At 48.3% G+C, this 20,353-nt stretch overlaps 2 protein-coding genes across 3 annotated transcripts in view; one reads left to right on the top strand and one right to left on the bottom strand.

The window, feature by feature from the left end:
* BFSP1 (beaded filament structural protein 1) overlaps positions 1–4,575 on the top strand; it is a gene marked incomplete at both ends in the record, with an annotated part of 37,777 nt that extends 33,202 nt beyond the window's left edge. Inside the window, 2 exons of the mRNA XM_082645330.1 lie at positions 1,602–1,687; positions 3,446–4,575. Coding sequence (XP_082501456.1) covers positions 1,602–1,687; positions 3,446–4,575 — 1,216 coding nt within the window. The remainder of the gene's footprint in view (positions 1–1,601; positions 1,688–3,445) is intronic.
* Positions 4,576–15,856: 11,281 nt separating this feature from the next.
* The window catches only part of PCSK2 (proprotein convertase subtilisin/kexin type 2), a gene marked incomplete at both ends in the record, with an annotated part of 223,952 nt that continues 219,455 nt past the window's right edge, over positions 15,857–20,353 (bottom strand). For both annotated transcript variants that reach the window (XM_082645679.1, XM_082645680.1), the window contains one exon: positions 15,857–16,343. In XM_082645679.1, coding sequence (XP_082501805.1) covers positions 15,857–16,343 — 487 coding nt within the window. The remainder of the gene's footprint in view (positions 16,344–20,353) is intronic.

Raw genomic sequence — 20,353 nt, 5'->3', positions numbered from 1 at the left:
AATAAATAAATGTATTTCAAAAATACATCTACATCACCTATGTGTACACCTATACCTACACGTATGTCTACATCTATGTCCTCATCATCTGTATGTGTGTACATCTACACTGCATCTACATTATCTACCTCATCTGTAGCTACACCTACAACATCTCCATCTATACCTACACCTACACTTACCTCTACATCATCTACATTTATATCTACATCACCTACGCCTACATCTGCATTATCTGTATCCACATCTACATCATTTACCTCTGGGTCCCCTACACATACACTTATATCTACATTATCTATAGCTACACCTACATCTTTATCACCTAAATCTACACCTACACCTATACTTCATCTATACCTAAGTCATCTGTATCTACATCATCATGTACATGCACATCTACAACAATGTCTCCATTATTTATAGCCACACCTACACGTACATCTATGGCTACATCAATGTCTGTATCTGTAGATATTCAGAGAACAGATTGAGGCCAGCCCCTTCCTATATGGACTCTGAATCTCTATGAAGTTCAGGTTCTTCAATTCAGTCTTGCTGATTTGGGGGGGTTTAGATTGGGTTAAAAGAGAAGCACCCAGATGCAGGAGCACTTCCTTCCCTCTCGCTGGGGCTGTGTCTTGGCTGTGAGTGCTCTAATGTGTAGGAGGAAAAGCAAGACTTTCTTTTGTTTTCTCTAGTTCTGGTCAACGTATTGTGCTGAACTCTATATTTATGTCACAGTAAATGCTTCATGCACACATATACAAAAATAAGTCTTGAACGGGTATTTAAGCGTCCTTGTGAAAATTTTTGTTTTGGAGGCAGGGTTTCATCAAAAGGTAACTGGATACCCCTTTTGCTGGTTTATATATAACTCTTAATTTTGATATAATTTCAAATTGATAGAAATGTTGCAGGCACAGAACAAGGAAATTCTGAATCCTCTTAGATTCACCAGCTATTTATGTTTTGTCTGAATTGCTTTATCTTTCTGCTGTCTCTGGTTATATATAACTATTTTTTAAAAAAGACCAGTTGGAAAAAAAAAAAAAAAAAGACCAGTTGGGGTTTCCCTGGTGGCGCAGTGGTTGAGAGTCCGCCTGCCGATGCAGGGGACACGGGTTTGTGCCCGGGTCCGGGAAGATCCCACACACCGCGGAGCAGCTGGGCCCGTGAGCCATGGCCGCTGAGCCTGCGCGTCCGGAGCCTGTGCTCTGCAACGGGAGAGGCCACAGCAGTGAGAGGCCCGCGTACCGCAAAAAAAAAAAAAAGACCAGTTGGAGATATTATACCCTGTTTGCCCTAAATACTTCAGCCTGGGCTGGCCATTCTCTTATTTAAAAAAAACTCCAAAACAAAAGAACTACAATTTTTTTTATAAGTGTGTTTCACAGCTTTGACTTGAGCTCAAAGAGATGATTATTCCTTTCCGTTGTCCTCCAGTGTGTAGATGTGTTTGAGGCTCATGAGCAGTTGGATCTGGAGAAAGCCTTTTTCATTTTTGCTGGACATTAGAGCATCCCTCTTGCCCGCCCCCCATCTGTTTGGCTCAGTGAATTAAAGCTGGAGATCACCCTCTTTCTGGTTCTTTTTGCCAGGCTGAGCTCTGCCTTCATTGACACTCCCATCACTCTGTACACCGTGAGCCATGGAGCCTCCCTCAGCCCTCGACACGGTGGGAAAGGTGAGTCCCCAACCCTGGCTTCTGCGACTTTCTGTCCTGGGATAAAGGAAAAATCAAGCGGCTTTCTCCCTAAACTTAGCATTCATACTCCCCGTCCATCTGGAAATTCAGTGCTTTTGTGTGAGGTCCCTTCTCTCCCTCACTGATGTCCTCCAACAGGTGCTGAGTGACTGAGTCAAAAAGTTTACAAGGAGAAAATCAGATGGGGGTTAGGCCCCCTCAGGAACGCTGTCCGTGAACACGAGGCATTTAACTGGGGAGAAAAAGTGCAGCTCAACATTTACTTTGGCAAGAAGTGAATACTGAATTGTATCTATTCACCGCCCCCCACCCCCAGTGAAATGAACTCTTTTATGCAGAGGTGCTTGATCTAGTGTCAGGAGCAGAGTAGGTGCTCACTTTTTGTTTGTTCTCTCTCCCATTCAAAACTGAGCAGGAGTAGCTTGGTGGGCGAGCGCAGCTTCTGCCTTCAACATTTGGTCCTTTGAGGATGGTTTCACGCACCTGTGAGACGTCAGCTCACAGCTCAGTCTCCCAAGTCCTGAAGGAACAGAACAGTGCCTGGGAGAAGAGAAGCCTGTGCTTATAGTGCCTTCAAATCCAGGGGTCTCAGAAAGCTCAGAGGGCTTTGCAGAGATGGGGTGCCAGAGTCAGAACGTTGCTGCCAGGGGCAGGGGTCCCCAGACACCCAGGGCCAGCTCCAGGGGTGGGTGGCTGTGTGCAGGGTGCTGGGCTTGATGCTGTGCGGTCGCTGTCTGGACATTCTTCACAGTTTTGATTAGTGGGCCCTGAAATTCGGCAGCTGGTCCTGCAAGTAAGCCCTTCTCCACACCTGCTCCCAGCCACCTGCTTTGTCGTGTCCCCACTGCGTCCCCCCCATCATGGCTTCACGGCCTGCTCACTCTGCTCTGCCAATGAGGGCCAGCCCCACAGGAGGCCCTTGCTCTGTGCAACTGAGTCCTCTGGTTAGCGAAGGGAGGGAGGGGCTGGAGAAGACTTCGGGATGAAAAAGTTTAAAAATCACTGTGAGCAAAGCTGGAAAGCCTCCTGGGTGAGGCAGGGTGAGATTTTGGGTTAAACTTTCAGTTTTTCCTCTTAGCTGATCTGAGGAAATGAATATGGCCTCGGGCACAGGGGATTCCTGTTCTGAGTTTGAGAGCATCACTTCCTCTTATTGCCCAGGAGGAAGGGGATGCTGAGCAAGGTGTGGCTGTGTTCATCTGGCCTGGGTTGCGAGCGGGACAAGGGAGCTACTCCCCATGGCCGAGGCCATTCCGAACCCATCAGAGGCCCAGGCAGCTCTGCGTTGCTCCTTTGGGGAAGCCTGAGGCGAGAGTGCCCTATGGACTGGGTTTCCACTGTCTGCTCTGTGGATCCCAGTGTCCCCTGTGAACTCGGGGGGCAGGGGGCTTGGTGGGCACAGAGTGTTACTGCAGGAGGATCACGGATCTCAGTCTGTTGTACCCAGTGTGATGGGAACTGTGGGCGGCTCCCTCCCCTCTGCAAGCCCAGAGGGGCCGAGTGACTTGTCCAAAGTCACACAGTGGCCAGCAGAGCTGGGTCCTCAGTGTGGGCTGTGGATGCTTCAGACCCAGGGATCTTTCCCTGTTGCTTTTGATCATACGCAGTAAACCCCACCCCAGCGCTAGGCAGGGGGCTCCAAGATAATTAGTGTATTTTTCAACAAATACATTTTCTTCCTCTTTCATTGGTGATGATACTTGCCTCATTGTCCTTTTTTTTTTTTTTTAAAAAAAGATCTCACCAGGGCTGTGCAGGATATAACAATAGCAAAACCAAGACAAAAAGGCCTCCCCAAGAATGTTCCAAGGAAAAAGGAGATTATAGCGAAAGACAAAGCAGATGAAAGTCTGGAAGAGGCACCACTGAGAGGTCCTGAAGACCGGAAGCCAGGGCAGGTGATAGTTAAAGAAGAGGGTGAATCTAAGCTTGAATCAGGGGATGGAGAAGCAAGTCCCCCGACCATGGACGGGGCTCCGGAGGATGTCCCAGACGGAGGGAAGATAAGCAAAGCCTTTGAAAAACTAGGCAAGATGGTCAAGGAGAGGGTGAAAGGCCCCAAAGAACCCGAGCCCCCTGCTGACCTGTACACCAAGGGGCGGTATGTGCTGGTCTCCGGAGATGCCAATTTTGTGGACCCAGGCTTCTGTTCCTTCTCCGTCCCGGCCAAAGGGGGCGTGGTGGTTTCCAAGGGGGACGACTCTATGCATCCTGACAGCCACGTGGAGCCCTCTCCCCAGCAGCCGGAGCCCCCTCTGGAGAACGGGGAGGGGCCTCCCCAGGGGAAAGAAGATGGTCTGGAGGATGGACAGGAACCTCCCCAGGGGAAAGAAGATGGTCTGGAGGACGGAGAGGGGCCTCCCCAGGGGAAAGAAGATGGTCTGGAGGATGGACAGGGGCCTCCCCAGGGGAAAGAAGATGGTCTGGAGGATGGACAGGGGCCTCCCCAGGGGAAAGAAGATGGACAACCGCCTACCCCGCACACTGTAGACAAGGGGGATGAGATGAATGCCGAAGAACTGAAGGGCCCTCAGGGGAAACAGGATGGCCAGAAGGAGGAGGAGGGGGCCAGGGAGCCCTGTCCCTCAGTCTCACCTGGTCCAGAGGGGCCGTCTACACCCCAGTCTCAAGGGCCTCAGGTCACTCAGGATGGGTCCGACAGGCCTGGAGCTTGGAGCAGCAGCCTGCCGGCGAGAAGCCCTCCCAGGACGCTGGCCTATGAGAAGGTGGAGGTGATGGAATCCATTGAGAAGTTTTCCACCGACAGCATCCAGACATACGAAGAGACTGCTGTAATTGTGGAGACCATGATCGAAAAGACGAAGGCAAACAAGAAGCTGGAGGAGAAGTGCTCTTCCAATGCCTAGGCTCGAGGGGAGAAAGTGCCTTTGGGCCACTGTTGGGAAGTGCTTGGATATTTTAGGACAAACCATACCAGACTGAGGGTTCTTGTTTGCATTAGACCATAGTTGGCCTGTCTGGTTTGCCAGTGAAGCCTTAATTAAAGTGTTTTCTTTGCTTGCACATCCTTTGTCTAATTAACAGGGGCTTTGGGCTTTTAGGTGGGTTAGCCTTGCTCAGGGGTGCTCTGTTAACAGCCACCAAGCCATGCTCGTTTAGGAAAGAGACAAGCCCTTCATATGGGTCATTGAGAGACTCGTCAGAGGCTCAGAGTCTGGATTTCACATAGAAACGTATTAGATGATGGATTGGCTGGTTTTCTCTGCATTTCAAGCACAAACATTTGATCACATGAGGAGTGTTTTGTTAGAAGTAACACAATTAAAGGTGTCTGTCTTGGTTTGGGTTCCCCCAGAAGCTGATCTCGCAGCAAGGATTTGATATAGTTTCTGGGGGGTGTGGTCTCAGGAGGTGCCAGGAGGGCAGGGAGATGGCGGCAGGGACAGCAAGGAGATGGGCTACCAGATGGGTCAGTCCTGTGGGCGGCTGGCGCTTGGCCACCACCCCTGGGGGCTCTGGGAGATGGGGTAGAACATGCGCCTCCGAGTTACCCCGCCCAAGGGTGAGGGAGCTGGTGTATTGACCCACCAACGCCGGTCAGTCAGAAGGGAGCACTGCTCCCAGGGCGTTGACTTTGGGGACCAGGAAAGCCCTCGGCCGAGAAGTACAGGTGCAGGCGTTTGGACGTCAGGCATGGAAATACATGGAAATGGTAAGGGTCACGGGATGTAAGTGGGGGACCATTGCCACCTGCCACAGAGTATGTGCTGAATGTCCTTTTGTCTGAGTCACTTAGAATTTGTCACTCAGAGATTGCAATCCTGGGTCAGGTTTCAGAAAGCAAAATCAAATGTCATCACGTAGTTCCTCGTTTAGCAGTTAATTAACTGGTCCAACATTTATTAAACATATTCTGTGTGCCAGGCAGTGTGGCATGCTGGTAAGGGGAGAGTCTTCAAGTTTATTAATGATCTCAATTACCGTAATATAATATACCATACTACACATTTGTGCATGTTCTCCTGTGCACACACATGCACTCAGGTACTTACAGTGTCACATGCTAGGAAATAGGAATTACTTGAAGCCAGAATCTTTACAAAAATTTTTATGTTGCCTGTAAGATATCTCTTTTTTTTCTACTAACAGTCCAAAAATAATTTTTTTACTTATCCAATTAAGAAATGACTCCTTCCCCATGTAGATGCCCCAAAATACATTAAGCACAGTGAATAAATGTGCTGAAATGGATTATTGCGTTTGCCTAAACAAAAGTACCTGGCGAGACAACTACACGTTATTAGAGAAAATTGACGGTGTCATAAATTACAGCCTATGATTTCTTTGTTAGAAATAATACAAAGAATACTAAATGGAGTCTCCTTTCCTTTCTGTTTAGAGCTTTAAAAAGATCTTTCTTTGAATTCATTTGAGGTTTTCAATTTCAAGAAAGAAATACGCCTTTGTTGTTATTTCCAAAAGATGAGTGGAGAACTGGCTCCATGGCACAGTTTTGAGGGACATATCATTTAAAAGCTTAAGAGAGAATAATAGAAACCATTAGTGGAGCACAGAATGTGCTAGGAATTTGGACCAGTGTGTATATTATATTCAATAACAGCCACTGCAAACCTTTTCTTTTCCCCATGAAGTCTTTTTATTTTTTTGGACCATGTGTTCTGTTAATATTCCTATTTAAAAAGGCGGGAGTTATCTTTTTGGAAAGAAAGGTCATTTTTATATTTTATTCAATCAATGATCAAGAATGGATTGAGGGCCTGTTCTGTGCCACGCATGGCTCTGGGGAGAGAGCAGGGAACACTGGACGTGCTTCTGCTCTCAAAGTCACGACTTTCTGGTGGGAGAGGAAGGAATTGCACAAGCAGGCAGATAACTAAATAGGAGAAAACCACCTAGAGACGATACTACAGGGGTATGTGCTAGAGTGCCAGGGGTCTCCTTTGAGTTGGATGGTCAAGCGAAGACCCCATGGATGAGGTGACGTGTGATCTGATGACAAGATGGGCCCATCATGTGCAGATTGGAGAGAAGAGCATTCCCGGCAGTGAGAACTGCCAGTGCAAAGGTCCTGGGGCAGGAATGGACTGGCCTGTTCAAGCAGGGGAAATAAAGGGGACTGGGGGGGACGATGGAAAGAGGTGGGGACAATGGAAGGAGGGGAGGTTGAGGCGGGAGGCGGGGGCCAGGTGAGCAGCATTTCCGGGAGGCTCACCTCAGCCTGAAAGCCGGGCTTGCGTGTGAAATGCAGGGCTGCCTGCAGTGGACACCTTGGCGTCTAGTCAGCCTCTTTGTCTGCCCCCCGCTCCCCCCACCCCAGAGCCCCACTTGCTCATTTTCTTGGCACTCCTCTCCACTTTCTCTTTCTAGGTTCTTTCTCTTTCTCCTTCTAGGTTCTGTTTTTCCCAGGAGAGCTGCAGAATGGGTTCATTTCCTGGCTTTTCCTCTCCCTGAGGTCTCTGAAAACAAGCAAGTTTTTATAAAAAGTAAACCCGGGGGCTCAGAGCAGGCCTCCCAGTAGCATCAAAGACAAGAGAACGCCAGAGCTTTGCCACGTGCCGAGGTCCCAAAGTCCTGGTGCCCCGAGTGCTGCTCCTAACTGCTATATCAGGGGTCCTGGCCTCTTCCCCGACTCAGCCTCAAGCCCAGGACCGAGACTCTCCCAAGCCACCTTCCCCATAAAGAAGCTGTGACCCAGAGCCCCAGACCCCCATTCTCCAAGCGTCTGAGTCGGTGACCAGCAACTGCTGTCGTATCAGCCACCCTGGGGCTGACCCCCCAGACCCTCCAACCCTTGCTGCTCTGGTTCAGGCCCACGTCCCAGGCAAGCACGGCAGGAAGTGTGACTCTGCCTCGGGCTCCTGTGGCCCCAGGAGTGAGCTCGGCCCACACGCAGGGCAGGAGGGCAGTGCAGGGCCTCCCGGGAGCAGCACTCATCCAAGACCGGGGGGCCCAGGTGCATAAACACCCCAGCCCTCGCGCTTCTTTGTTGGGATAACTCCAAGGCATGTTGTACACAGTCCCCGGTGGGTGTCAGCCCCAGATGCCCATGGAGAAACCCACTCATCTATGTGCCCTGAGTGGGACTCCTCCCTTCCGTGTCCCACTGTCCTGCTTCCCTACAAAAAGATGCTTCCTTCCAAGTAAATGACTTGACCTCGACTCCTCGTGTCCGAGTCAGCTTCTGGGAGGAACCAACCTAAGACGGCTGGTGGGCATCTTTCCAGCCACCTCTCCCACTGCTCAGGAGGCCCTCAGCCCTGATTTTGTCTTGAGGAGCTGCTTCTCCCACACAGGTTACAGCCCTGATGGGACCATCAAGACATCCTGCCTTCCTCTGCCTGTGGGTGGGCAAGTGTCCAAACCAGACCCATTGTTGGAATAGGAGATCTGAGTCTAGCGAAGCCAAGACTGAATGTGCTGGAGCTGCCCCGTGATGGAGGAGTTCTGACGTGGTCCCACTGCTTCCCGCTGTGCATCCCTGTCCCCAGTCTTGCTGCAATCCCTGTCCCTTTTCCAGGCTGGTTTGTGCCGGCTCTTCAGGCTTCCCTTCAGTTCTGAGAGCTACGCTGCATGCTTCGGACATGCTGCTTGTTTGTTTTCACTAGTCAGAGTTGGTTTCTGTTGCTTGCAACCCCAGAGATCCCAGAGATAACTGCTAGTGAAGGAGGTTTGGTATCAAGGGGGAACTTGTGGAAGTTTGGATTAGGTTGGGTTGCCCCCAAAGCAGACCCTAAACAAGGTCTCAGGTGCAGGTGGTTTATCAGAGCGGTGATCCCAGGAGCTCAGCGTGCCATTGGTAAGCACCAGTCTCAGCTCCAAGCCGGCCTTTCTACACTCCAGTGCTGGGGCTGGCCGCTGCGGCCTCGTTCTTGCCCTGCCAGCATCTCCCTGATAGAAGAGAGAAAGGCTGGAGGAGGGAGGAGGGCCCTGCTCCTTGTTTGTTCTCATCTCCTGGCAGTGCTACCTCACCCCGGCAGCGGCAGTTCCTTCCCAGAGCAGCTGAAGCCAGTTCTCAGTTTTTCCAACATTTGCAGAAGCAGCCTCGCTACAGTCTCCTCAGGGGTCTGGGTCTTCCAGGTCGGGCCTGCCTACCAGGGACACTCTCGCTCCACCTCTGGGCAGGCAGGAGAGTTGGGTGGGTGGTGCCCCCTCCCCGGGACCCCACCACCATTCGACAAGCCGCCTTCACCTTCACGCAGGTGTTAGACTCCTTGGTCCATGTGGTGCTTTAATGTTCTCTTTTGCTTTTCTAATTAAGAAGGTATTACATCTTTATACTCAGTTTTAGTGCTTTATATTCAGTTCTCTCTGTTTTAACATCACCAGTGGGGTTTCCCTCCCCTGACTGGTGAAGGACAGGGAGTGAGACTGGGAAGAGAGGTGCCTGCACAGGCACCCACAGGGAAGAGACCAGGTGGAACATCTTCAAATTGTCCTGACAGGAGGGGAAGAAGCTGGGGTATCTGTGGACCAGCTCCCACCCTCCCTCAGGTGAGGGCGGCCATGGGGCGCTGATTCCCTGGCCCTTCTGCTTGTGGTACACGAGGTCTCGTTGTGCAGCCAGAGAACATCCCTGGCAGAGAGAGCATCCTTGGCAAGTATAGAAACTGTCTACATGTGACCTCTGGGGTCACCCAAGGAGATAGATACAGGACAGAGGTTGGCAAACATTTTCTATAAAGGATTATAGGTTGTACAGCCTCTGTTATAACTACACAACTCCATCGTATTAGCATGAAAACAGCCACAGACAATACAAAAGGAAATAGGCATGATTGCTTTCAATAAAACTGTATTTACAAAACAGGCAGTGGGCTGGATCAGGTCCTTGGGCTGTAGTTTGCCGATCCCTGCTGTAGGGCAGGCACCAACAAGGTCTAATACAAAATCCAATTTGCATATCAGAGGACACGTCTTACCTGGCATCGCTGCTTGTTTTCTCCTTCCCTTTTCATGTTGGAAAATTCCATTTAGGTCTCTCCTTGACTTGAAACTTATATTTTGAGAAAGGATCTTCAAGCAACCACCATAATCAAGTTTATCCTGAAACGGTTGTATCCCAGGTTTGCAGATGGGATGTTGCTGGTGAGAGAAGTCACCTCAAAACTCACACAGCATTTAGCACATTGATGATGAAGAACATTATTCAAGTCCCACAATTAGTGCAAATGCTCGACTCCCATCTCTCGTGCTTGGATAAAAGCAAATAAATGCCACAAAAAAGCCACGCTGACTTATGTTTTATTCAGAGACATGGGGTTTTTGAGTTGAGATGTGTATTCTATCTATCAGGAGATTATATCCCTGGTCAGTAGCTCACCTGTCACACCTGCCCTTTCACCTGTGTGCTTGTGACCAGGAGTTACCTGGTGGCTTCCCTGTCACCTATGGCCAGTGGCTCCAAGACATGGGATCAAAAGAGAAAAAGATAGTTTGCAGCCTCTGCCTTCCATCCAGCTTGGAGTAGGCCAACGGCATCCTCTTGGGTGCAGGTGAACATCTTTCAGGGCACTGTGATGTGGGACCCCTCCACGCTGGGAAGGTGAGGGTGGGGTGGCCTGAAGCCTCCATGGTAGGAACTGGTGACAGTTCATATTATAACTAAGGAATTCCCAGCTTCGTTTGGCTGTTCAGGCATCTGAAACTCTGTGGGCTGAGATTTCTAATTGCCCCCATCCTACCCCACACAGCTCAGGGCTGAATATTAGGAATTTAGCAACGCAGAGTCTGCATCTCCTGGGCCGAGCACATTTCTCATGGTCAAGTTCATTCTATCCCCAGGTTCACAGTGAGTTTCCTCTAAGTCCTGAGAGGAAAATGAAGCTGGCAGCCTGGCTTGGAGAATTTGCCTCGGGTCAGATTTTGATTCCTGGCGGCTTATAAACTCAAAACCAAATTCAACTAATGTTCTTTAAACCCAAGGAAAGGGACAATTAAACGCACAAGAGACTAGTGGACCAACTCAAGTACGAGTTTATTAATTTGCAACGCAAAGAGGGAGCCTCCTTTCCTAGAGCTCCAGGAGCTGGCCGCCCCCTCTCCTGGTGTCAATGTCCTTGGGAAGCTGATGAAGGCATCAGGAGGCTGTGTGTGGGCTTAGAATCCCCCCGGCAGGTGGGTGGGGTTTCAGGGCGCTCGTCTGGGGGTGGCCTCCCTGTGCACTGGTCTGTGTCCTCAAGAGACTTCAGCTCTTCAGAGGATGGAATCCCCCTTTATACCAGCGTCTGCGTTTCCCTACGCTGAGCACCGCCAGATACTATTCCTGACTTCTGTCCCCCACCCTCCATTTCCTAAGCTCCCACGTGCTGAGTACCGGCCCCCCTTTCCCCGCAGCTTGTTCCTTCTTTGGAGACAGGGAACCACCTGGCAGCTACAACCAACCCCCTTCACTGGCACAGGGCACATCCTCTGCTCATGTTACTTCAAACTCCCAGTGGTTTTCAAACCCCTTATTCTCTCCCACAACCAGTGCTCTAATCTTGGCATTCTGATTTTTAGAAATTTCTATCAAATTAGACCCTGCCTCCAAAAACTGACTCTGGCTATGCATTCACCAATTCTCTTAATGCATTCAGCATTTTTCTCTCTAAATACAAAATGCTTGGCTACGTTTCCAAAAGATTTTGTAGTGTGTGGTTTTCGACTCCAACCAGTGAAGGCATTGATCCCATGAAAACCACTCATTAATTTGTAAGTGACAATAAAAATGACACATAGGGCTTCCCTGGTGGCGCAGTGGTTGAGAGTCCGCCTGCCGATGCAGGGGACGCGGGTTCGTGTCCCGGTCCGGGAAGATCCCACATGCCGCGGAGCGGCTAGGCCTGTGAGCCATGGCCGCTGAGCCTGCGCGTCCAGAGCCTGTGCTCCGCAACGGGAGAGGCCACAACAGTGAGAGGCCCGCGTATGGCAAAAAAACAAAACAAACAAACAAAAAAACCCACATAGTAGTAACTCTATAAGAATGATCAGTTTTTTAACTTAATCTTTGGGAAATCATTCTTTGAACTTAAGTATTGAAAAGAAGCCTTCAGTCTGTCACAAGATCAGACTGGACTTTACACCTTTCAGTATGTGTTTTCAGCCTTTGGCTCTCTTAAGATTTTACAGTAGTGTATCACAGGATAAAACTGAAAATTGTTTTTACAATGAACTATGATAAATATAATATATCTGTATTTTATTAATAACTATCAAGATTTGCTAGAACTGCATGTGGTCTCATGGGTAGAGCTGGTTTGTGATACTCTTCATGGTACCGTCCTATGAGGAGAGGCTACCATGTGAATCAGTACCTAAGAATATGTTTTTTCTTTTTTGAAAGAGATCAGTTCTTTTTTGTGTGTGTGTGTGGTACGCGGGCCTCTCACTGCTGTGACCTCTCCCGTTGCGGAGCACAGGCTCCAGATGCGCAGGCTCAGCGGCCATGGCTCACGGGCCCAGCCGCTCTGCGGCACGTGGGATCTTCCTGGACCAGGGCACGAACCCGTGTCCCCTGCAACGGCAGGCGGACTCTCAACCACTGCGTCCCCAGGGAAGCCCGAGATCAGTTCTTTTTAATAAACTCCTTCACAAGTCACAGGATTTGCAATGTTGGTAAAATACCATTTTCCATTTCACCTGGAAGCTTGCTTAATTTTGTGACTACTAAAAACAGTTCTGGATCAGGAAAGTTATAGCAAAATAAGTACCCTCTTGACACTGAACAGACACTGAGGTCAAGCTGTGGTGTTGATGCAGGGGTATGCTGTCATTACATAGTTTATGTTATAAACACATCCCCAGTTACTCTTCCCTTATATTTTCCACTCAGTTTACTTTCTTTACATAAGAATATATTTTAAAGTGGCATCAAGTTCTCTCTGTGGTAGGGACCCCAGTGCTCACCAAGTATTCCACTAGTTGTCCTACAATCCCTCAGTTGCTTCCCGTTCAGGCAGGGTCATTGACCAGTACTGGCCAGTGCACGGTAGGTCAAGTGACGTGTGTCTCCTTCAGAGTGAACGTAGAAGAGTGAACAAATCTTCATGGGTTCTTTTCTCCTGCCTGCCAACTGTCGCAGACTCGCGTTGTGATGATAAACCTAAGGTTGAAGGTTGAAGCAGCTTGAATCCCTGGGTCACTGAATGGAGATCTCTGGCCTTGGGGAGTCACCCAGATCCTCCGTGAAATTTGTGTAAATCATAAATAAACCTTTGTTGTGTTAAACCTCTGAGATCTGGGGGCTGTTCATTATTGCAGTATAACTTAGTCTAGCCTGGTGAGTATATTCTAGAGTAGTGTTTCTGAAAGATCTTTGACTGTGACCCCAGTAAGAAATGTATTTTATGTTGTGAGCCAATACACACACTCAGACACACACACACACACACACACACACACACACACATTTCTGAAAAAAAAATCTCAGGAAACAATAGTTATCATTAATATGCATGATCCTTTCTATTTTATTCTATTCCAAAATGCTGATTTTAACTCCCTAAATTTATTTTACAACTACTAATGGGGTGTAACCTGAGTTTGAAAAATGCTGCTATAGATCATAATTTGGGTATGATTTATTTGCTAATTAAAAATCTTTCATGAATATTTATGAAAGCAAGTTTTTTAGATCTCTCTTTGGCAACTTTTAATTATCTGCTCCCAGAATGGATGGAAGTGTTTTTATGTAATACATATCACATCCCACGTAATTTCTGGAAGGTAATGTTTTATTGTTGAATCTCCTAATTTACATCATGTACTTTTAAATTTACTTATAAAATTTTGTCACAGGGCATAACAATGTTAACTTGATTAATTATTATTCACTTATTTTCATTTTTAAAATAAATGACTATAAATAACTATCTCTTGCATTAGAATCAGGATGTCATAAAAACCTCACTAGGTAGACATATTTTAGTGTTAATACTGGTGTAAAACATGAAATAGAGACCAAATATTTTTAAATAGCACTATATATATTTTTATGTACTGTATACTCATATCAAAACTTGCCATTTCTATTAAGAAGCTGATAAGTTACTCTCTAATTTCACAAATTATACCATAACTGTGAAAATATGGACAACTATTTTATATCTGTGCTGCTATATAAGACACTTAATGTTTATACAGAGAGGAGGAAGGTTACAGAGGTGAAGTAATGGGAGTTGATGAACATTTCACCTGAATTTCCACCAGCCTTTTTCTTCAGCCAGAATCATCTTGATAGCCTTTGAATATTCTTTTAGAGATGAATGTGGTGTCTGTTTCTTCAATAAATACACATACACACATTTTATGTATATGTGTGTATATACAGTTATACAAATGTATATAAAGCTATATACACATAGACACACACGTGTATATAGTCTACATATGTATATATATTTCTGTGTGCACTTATACACACATGCACACATAACGTCCTTTGGTTTATTTTCAGACTGTTAATGTGAAATGAAATTTTGATGATTTCCATTTATTTTTTCTTTAAGTCTAAACTGGTTTAAAAAGACCTTTGCAACATGTAATAAATTTCTTTTAAAAATCATAAATAGTATTACATTGTAAAGCATTCTATAGAGAAGGTCATATGGTGTTAGAGAAGACAGAAATTCATGCCAACATGGGGGGAAAAAGAAAGAAAATGGGTTTTCCAGACTTTTCCCTTCAAGTTGCCACCTTCAGGGGATGGAACCTCCTGCTCTTGTGTTGCTGGCTTTAAGGAAAGGAACTCCAGGCTGAGCTACCTGCTTCCATGGGAAGAGAGAAGTGTGAACAGAAGTGGTTGATCAGTTCTTTGGAATCAAATCAAACTAACACATCGTTTCTCGGGAGCGGGTGGGCATTGAGATGGGTGATGAGGAGCCAGTCCTCGAATAGGAAAACAAAGTGACAGCTGCTCAGAAAGCATTTCTATTTGCTGATGAGATGGAGTCTTTGGGGGTTGACTGGGGAAGAGGGTGTGTCACCTTTGGATTACATGTAAAAGCCCCTCCTGACAGTTTAGCTGCCGAGATGGTAACTGAGTGCTTCCGTACAGAGGTCTTCTCCTGCTTCCTTCCGGCCTCAGGTTACTGGGGGATGAGCTGGCTTTTCCCCTCTTCAGCAGAGGGGCTCCATACAAAGGGAGGGTCCATGTGAGACGGCTGCCCCTTCGCCCTTCACACACCTCTTCTGGAACAGAGGCCGTTTCCCCAACTCATCAGAGAAATCACAACCTGCGGAAGGTGTTTCCCTCTAGTCATGTGCTTTGGAAATCAAAGCCCAAGCAGAAAGCTCTCGAAAACACTCAGCTCACCTCTCACTTCCATCAGATTAGGAAGCCCCAGAGTGACTGCAGAAAAGGAACATTCCTGTGTTAAAAACCACTAAGCGACTCTTTCCCAGACGTGTTGCCATCCTGCCTTGCCTTTCTTCTTTTGGGTAACTATGGGGGGAACCCCAGAAAATTGGGGCTGGGATGAAGGTTACACACACAGGGTAATTTGGGCATCTCTAGCAGAGTTTACCATCACTCAGAGCTGCCGCTGGCAAAGGGCAGCCAGGCTACTGAGATTTTACATGTATCATGCTGGCCGAGTGAGACTAGCTACGATGTGGGCGCTGGTGGCAGGATTTCCAGCCTTCATGCTTTCTGACTCTCTCTTCCCCATCTGGTAATTAGGGCACCTTTCAATTCACGCCACCTCCATTTACGTCCCTGAAAACTCTTGCTAAAAGTCAAAACACCTTTCCCCAAAGGATTTACAGCATCTGTGCTTTAAGAGACTCAGAGCTCACCTCTGTCATAATCTTGGATTCTCCCTTTAAGTAACAGGTCCTCAGCTGAGACCGTGAATCAACATCCTTGGAGTCACCGTGCCTGGCTTTTTAAATGCATTCACTTCTATGAAAGAAACTGAGGGGACAGCGGTCCCAGGTTTGTTGGCAAGATATCACCTATCTGAATGACAGAAATAAAGAACTTCGAGTCACAAAGAGGACAGAGGTGTTGGTGGGAACACTGTATTTGGGGCACAGAATAAAAAAGTTGCTTCCATGGTAATGAAAATAACCACTGACAGTGAGCGAAGCTTCGGAGCAAGAAGTTGGAATCGCTTGTGTGGGGGTAGGTTAACTGCTAGATGCCCGGCTGGGGCGGCGGGCCGGCGGTGGGGAGCGGGCGCCAAGGGGTTAGTTCTCACCCAGGATGCTCTTCAGGCTTCTCTCCACCGCTTCGTCCAGCTCTTCCTCCAGCTCCTCCTTCTTGGACATGGCCAGCTTGGACTGGTAATCCCTCACCACCTGGTCGATGTACGGGGCGCTCTGCGTGCCGTGGAGCATCAGTGTCCACTCCTTCAGCACCCCCTTCTGGGGCGCGCTCCCCACGAAGCCCAGCTCCAGGGTCCAGGTCCCCCGGGCGTCTTCCCCCCAGGTGTGAGTGGTCATGAAAGGCCACTTGTCGAAGCCCACCTTGGCGTCGTCGTCCCGTGGCCGCCGGCTCAGCAGGATGGACTTGGTGCCCATGGGGGACGTCATGTTGATGTTCAGGTCCCCTCGCCTGGTCGCGTTGACCGTGACGACAGCTTGCACGTGCTCCAGGTAGCGGACGAAGTTCTCCTTCCCCTCGCAGGCGGCGGTGGTGAGCGTCAGCACCAGCTTGCCAGTGGGCGGTATTTTCCTGAGGGCAGAGGGGAGGAGACCGTGAGGGCTGGGCACACTCTCCCAGGGGCTCTGGAGGCAGCTCCGGGGAGCGGGGAGAGCAGGGGCTCTGGAGTGAATTATTATTATTATTTTTTAGGTAGCTGAAAATTTTATTAGAAAATTCAAATGTAGAACTCTACAGTAGGGGCTTCCTTGGTGGTGCAGTGGTTAAGAATCCACCTGCCAATGCAGGGGACACGGGTTCGAGCCCTGGTCCGGGAAGATCCCACATGCCGCGGAGCAACTAAGCCGATGCGCCACAACTACTGAGCCTGTGCTCCAGAGCCCACGAGCCACAACTACTGAGCCCATGTGCCACAACTATGGAAGCCCTCGTGCCTAGAGCCTGTGCTCCACAAGAGTAGCCACGACAATGAGAAGCTCACGCACTGCAAGGAAGAGCAGTCCCCGCTCGCTGCAAATAGAGAAAGCCTGCACGCAGCAACGAAGACCCAATGCAGCCAAAAATAAATGAATAAATAAATTTATATATATATAAAAAAGAACTATACAGTAGGTTCGCATTATTTACCTATCTTATACATAGTATCAATAGTGTATATGTGTCAAACCCAATCTGCCAATTCCTCCCCTATTGGTGTCCATACATTTGTTCTCTCTGTCTCTGTATTTCTGCTTTGCAAATAAGATCATAGGAGGAATGGATAAAGATGTGGCACATATATACAATGGAATATTACTCAGCCATAAAAAGGAACGAAATCCAGGGTTAATTCTTACACTTGCTGTGTGAGCCTGAGCGCATCACCCACACTCTCGGAACCGACTGTGTGTGGACGGGGCAGGCAGCAGATGCTGTGGACACCATTCCCGCTTCTCCTTAGTCACTGCTGGGTTTGCCTGCAGCTGAGGCTACTGTGGACCCTGACTGCATCCACCATGGGTATCAGCATCTCCCAGCTTCTCTCCTGGCGCCTTTCCCTGCCTCCTGGGAGCGTCCTCAGCCTGCGTGCAGGCCGGCCCTAAAGTGTCAGGGATTTAACCCCACAGGGAAAGCCCCCTACCAGCGATTGACAGAAGGTGGTGAGTACATACACCTGGCTTCCTCATTCACGGTGGGGACAACTCAGTGTTGCCCAGGGTGGCAAGGTGTCAGTCAATGGAGCATCAGTGCATCTTTATTGGATTGCTTCCTCTTCCCTGCCCACAGCTGCACCTCCTCACTTGTTTCCTGAGACCATCTCTCAAAAAAATGTCAGTACCCAATTCCCATCAGGGTCTACTTTTGGGACAACCCAGACTGAGACAGGAGCTCGTATACTTTCTTTTAAAGTACTCACTACCTTGATAAGGAGAAATTATTGCTAATGTGATTGTTATCACTATTATAAAAAAGCTGAAATTGGGTTAATTAATCCTAGTGAAGAACAGTCCTGTGACAGATCAGGGGAATTGGGGAGTCTCTTCGGCCATAGAGTTGGAGTCCCACGGACGGTCAGTCTAAGATTCCTTAGCTGTCTTTCCATATAACCGATCTGCTTTCTGGAAGTAGCCTCCTTTGGAGATGAGATGCTCAAAGGTTCTTGCACTAGAAACATAATACAGGAAACTACATTTGAGGAGTGCCTGGTATAATGGAAGGACTCCAGACTTCGGGAATAAACCTATTTGGGTTAGAATTCTGCTTCTATGCTTACTGGTCAGGAGAGCTTGGGGAAATTTTTCAAATACTTGAAGTCTCATTGTCGTTGTGGGTGGGTTTAAATGAGACCATGTAGGAAAACACTGAGCACAGTGCCTGGACCATGTTACTAGCTCCCTTTGTCTATGTTAATGTTCTCCCTGGACATGGCTTTTAGTTTGGAGCATAAAATGGTGTGTATTTTTTTTAATTTTTATTTATTTTATTTATTTATTTTTGGCTGTGTTGGGTCTTCGTTACTGCGTGTGGGCTTTTCTCTAGCTGTGGTGAGCAGGGGCTACTCTTCATTGAGGTGTGTGGGTTTCTCAATGTGGTGGCTTCTCTTGTTGCGGAGCACAGGCTCTAGGCACATGGGCTTTGGTAGTTGTGGCTCACAGGCTATAGACTGCAGGCTCAGTAGTTGTGGCGCACGGGCTTTTTTGCTCTGCGGCACGTGGGATCTTCCTGGGCCAGGGCTCGAACCCATGTCCCCTGCATTGGCAGCAGATTCTTAAACACTGCGCCACCAGGGAAGCCCATGGTGTGTATTTTTAAACACACATCTTGTAGAATACATCTACAAAAAGATGCTGGTCATACACCCAGCTCAGAGCCAAGTCTTGGTTCTATGTTGCCCTTGGAACCAAGGCAAAGAACCTGGGAGGGCTTGCTGGAGCTCCCCTGCAGCTCATTGATAAAGGCAATACTCTCCCAAGGAACTTAAAAATATACACATAGGGCTTCCCTGGTGGCGCAGTGGTTGAGAGTCCGCCTGCCAATGCAGGGGACACGGGTTCGTGCCCCGATCCTGGAAGATCCCACATGCCGCGGAGCGGCTGGGCCCGCGAGCCATGGCCGCGGAGCCTGTGTGTCCGGAGCCTGTGCTCCGCAACGGGAGAGGCCACAGCAGTGAGAGGCCCGCGTACAGCAAAAAAAAAAAAAAAAAAAAAAAAAAATATACACATAAACAGTCTCCTGGACCGTGTGTGCTCTGCGTGGACTCTGATGCTGAATCATGCATCCACTGGCCATGGAGATCCAGTGATGGTACGGGGGCGGAGGGTCCCCAGCAGCAGGCTCTGGGGAAATCACCCAGTTTGGTGGAAAGCAGGCATTAGGCCAGCTTTGGAGATGTGAGTATGGCAAGCCACTACCTGGACCTCCCAAAGAAGATGGTACTTACTCAGAACAGGGTCAGAAACGTAACAGGTGAGCTGATAAATGATTAGTGATCACATGGGCTCCAGCCCCTGAGCAGAAAGCTACATGGGTAGACTAAAGGTCCAGTTGTGGGTAAGGAATTTGAACTTTCTGAGCTCATTTTCCTTACCTGTACAATGGGGATATGACTTCCTACCTTGAAGAGTTGCTGTGAAGATAAATATAGACACACACTCATATACGTTGTACATTTACAAATGTCTAGACCAGTGCTGGCCAACAGCACTACCAATTCCTGCAAGGATGGAAACGTTCTATATCTGTGCTAATACAGTGGCCACTGGCCACATGTGGCTTTTGGGCACTCGGAATGTGACAAGTATGAGTAAGGAACTGAATTTTTAATTAATTAAATTTAATTTTAGTGATCAACTCAAATTTATTTAATTTCACTAAATAGCCACATGTGGCTAGTTGCTTCTGTTTTGTATAGCACAGATCTAATTGTTGAGAAAGTAATTGGAATTTTGCCATCCACCTGGGCAGGTTGGCATGGGAACAAGCACACACACCTGTTAGGATTCACAAATTGTCCTAGAAGCCTTGGGGTTGGGGTGTGTGCCAGGGTCGGAGGCCCCTCCGGGGACCCCTCGGCCCCTGGGAGTCTGGCTTGTTTAGCGCCTGGGGGATTTGCCTGCTCCCCAAATCCCCATCCCCACCTGACCGCTGAGGGCCTGGGGGCCTGGGGAGAGGACATTTAACTGCACTCTTCTTGGAATGTTAAGTCACTTTGAAATTGACTTGAATTGTGAATTCTAGAGGCAGCAAGCTTGGTAGAGAAAAGAGAACACCACCCCATCTCACAAGCGACCAGGCGTTCATTGGTCGGGAGGTGGGGGCAGCTCTCGTGGATGTTTCTTACCCTCTTCTTGCTACTTTGTATGTTCTGACTTTCCTCCAGTGCCATATATTGCTTTTAGAAGAAAAGGAATACAACTCATTATTTTAAAAGAACAGGGACAGGTGCTCAGGAAAAGTCAGTTTATCAGAAGGTTGCAGTAGGAGATGGTTGTTTGTGGAACCAAAGAGGCTCTTCAGAGACCCTGATCTAGCCACACAGCCACGTTCGGGAACACACTCGCTGCGGAAAATGAGGCACCCATCAGAAGGTGTGAGCTACTCTC

Source organism: Mesoplodon mirus (genome assembly GCF_964341445.2).
Source record: "Mesoplodon mirus genome assembly, chromosome: 15".
Taxonomy (NCBI): domain Eukaryota; kingdom Metazoa; phylum Chordata; class Mammalia; order Artiodactyla; family Ziphiidae; genus Mesoplodon; species Mesoplodon mirus.
This window is presented reverse-complemented; position numbering and strand designations above follow the sequence as displayed.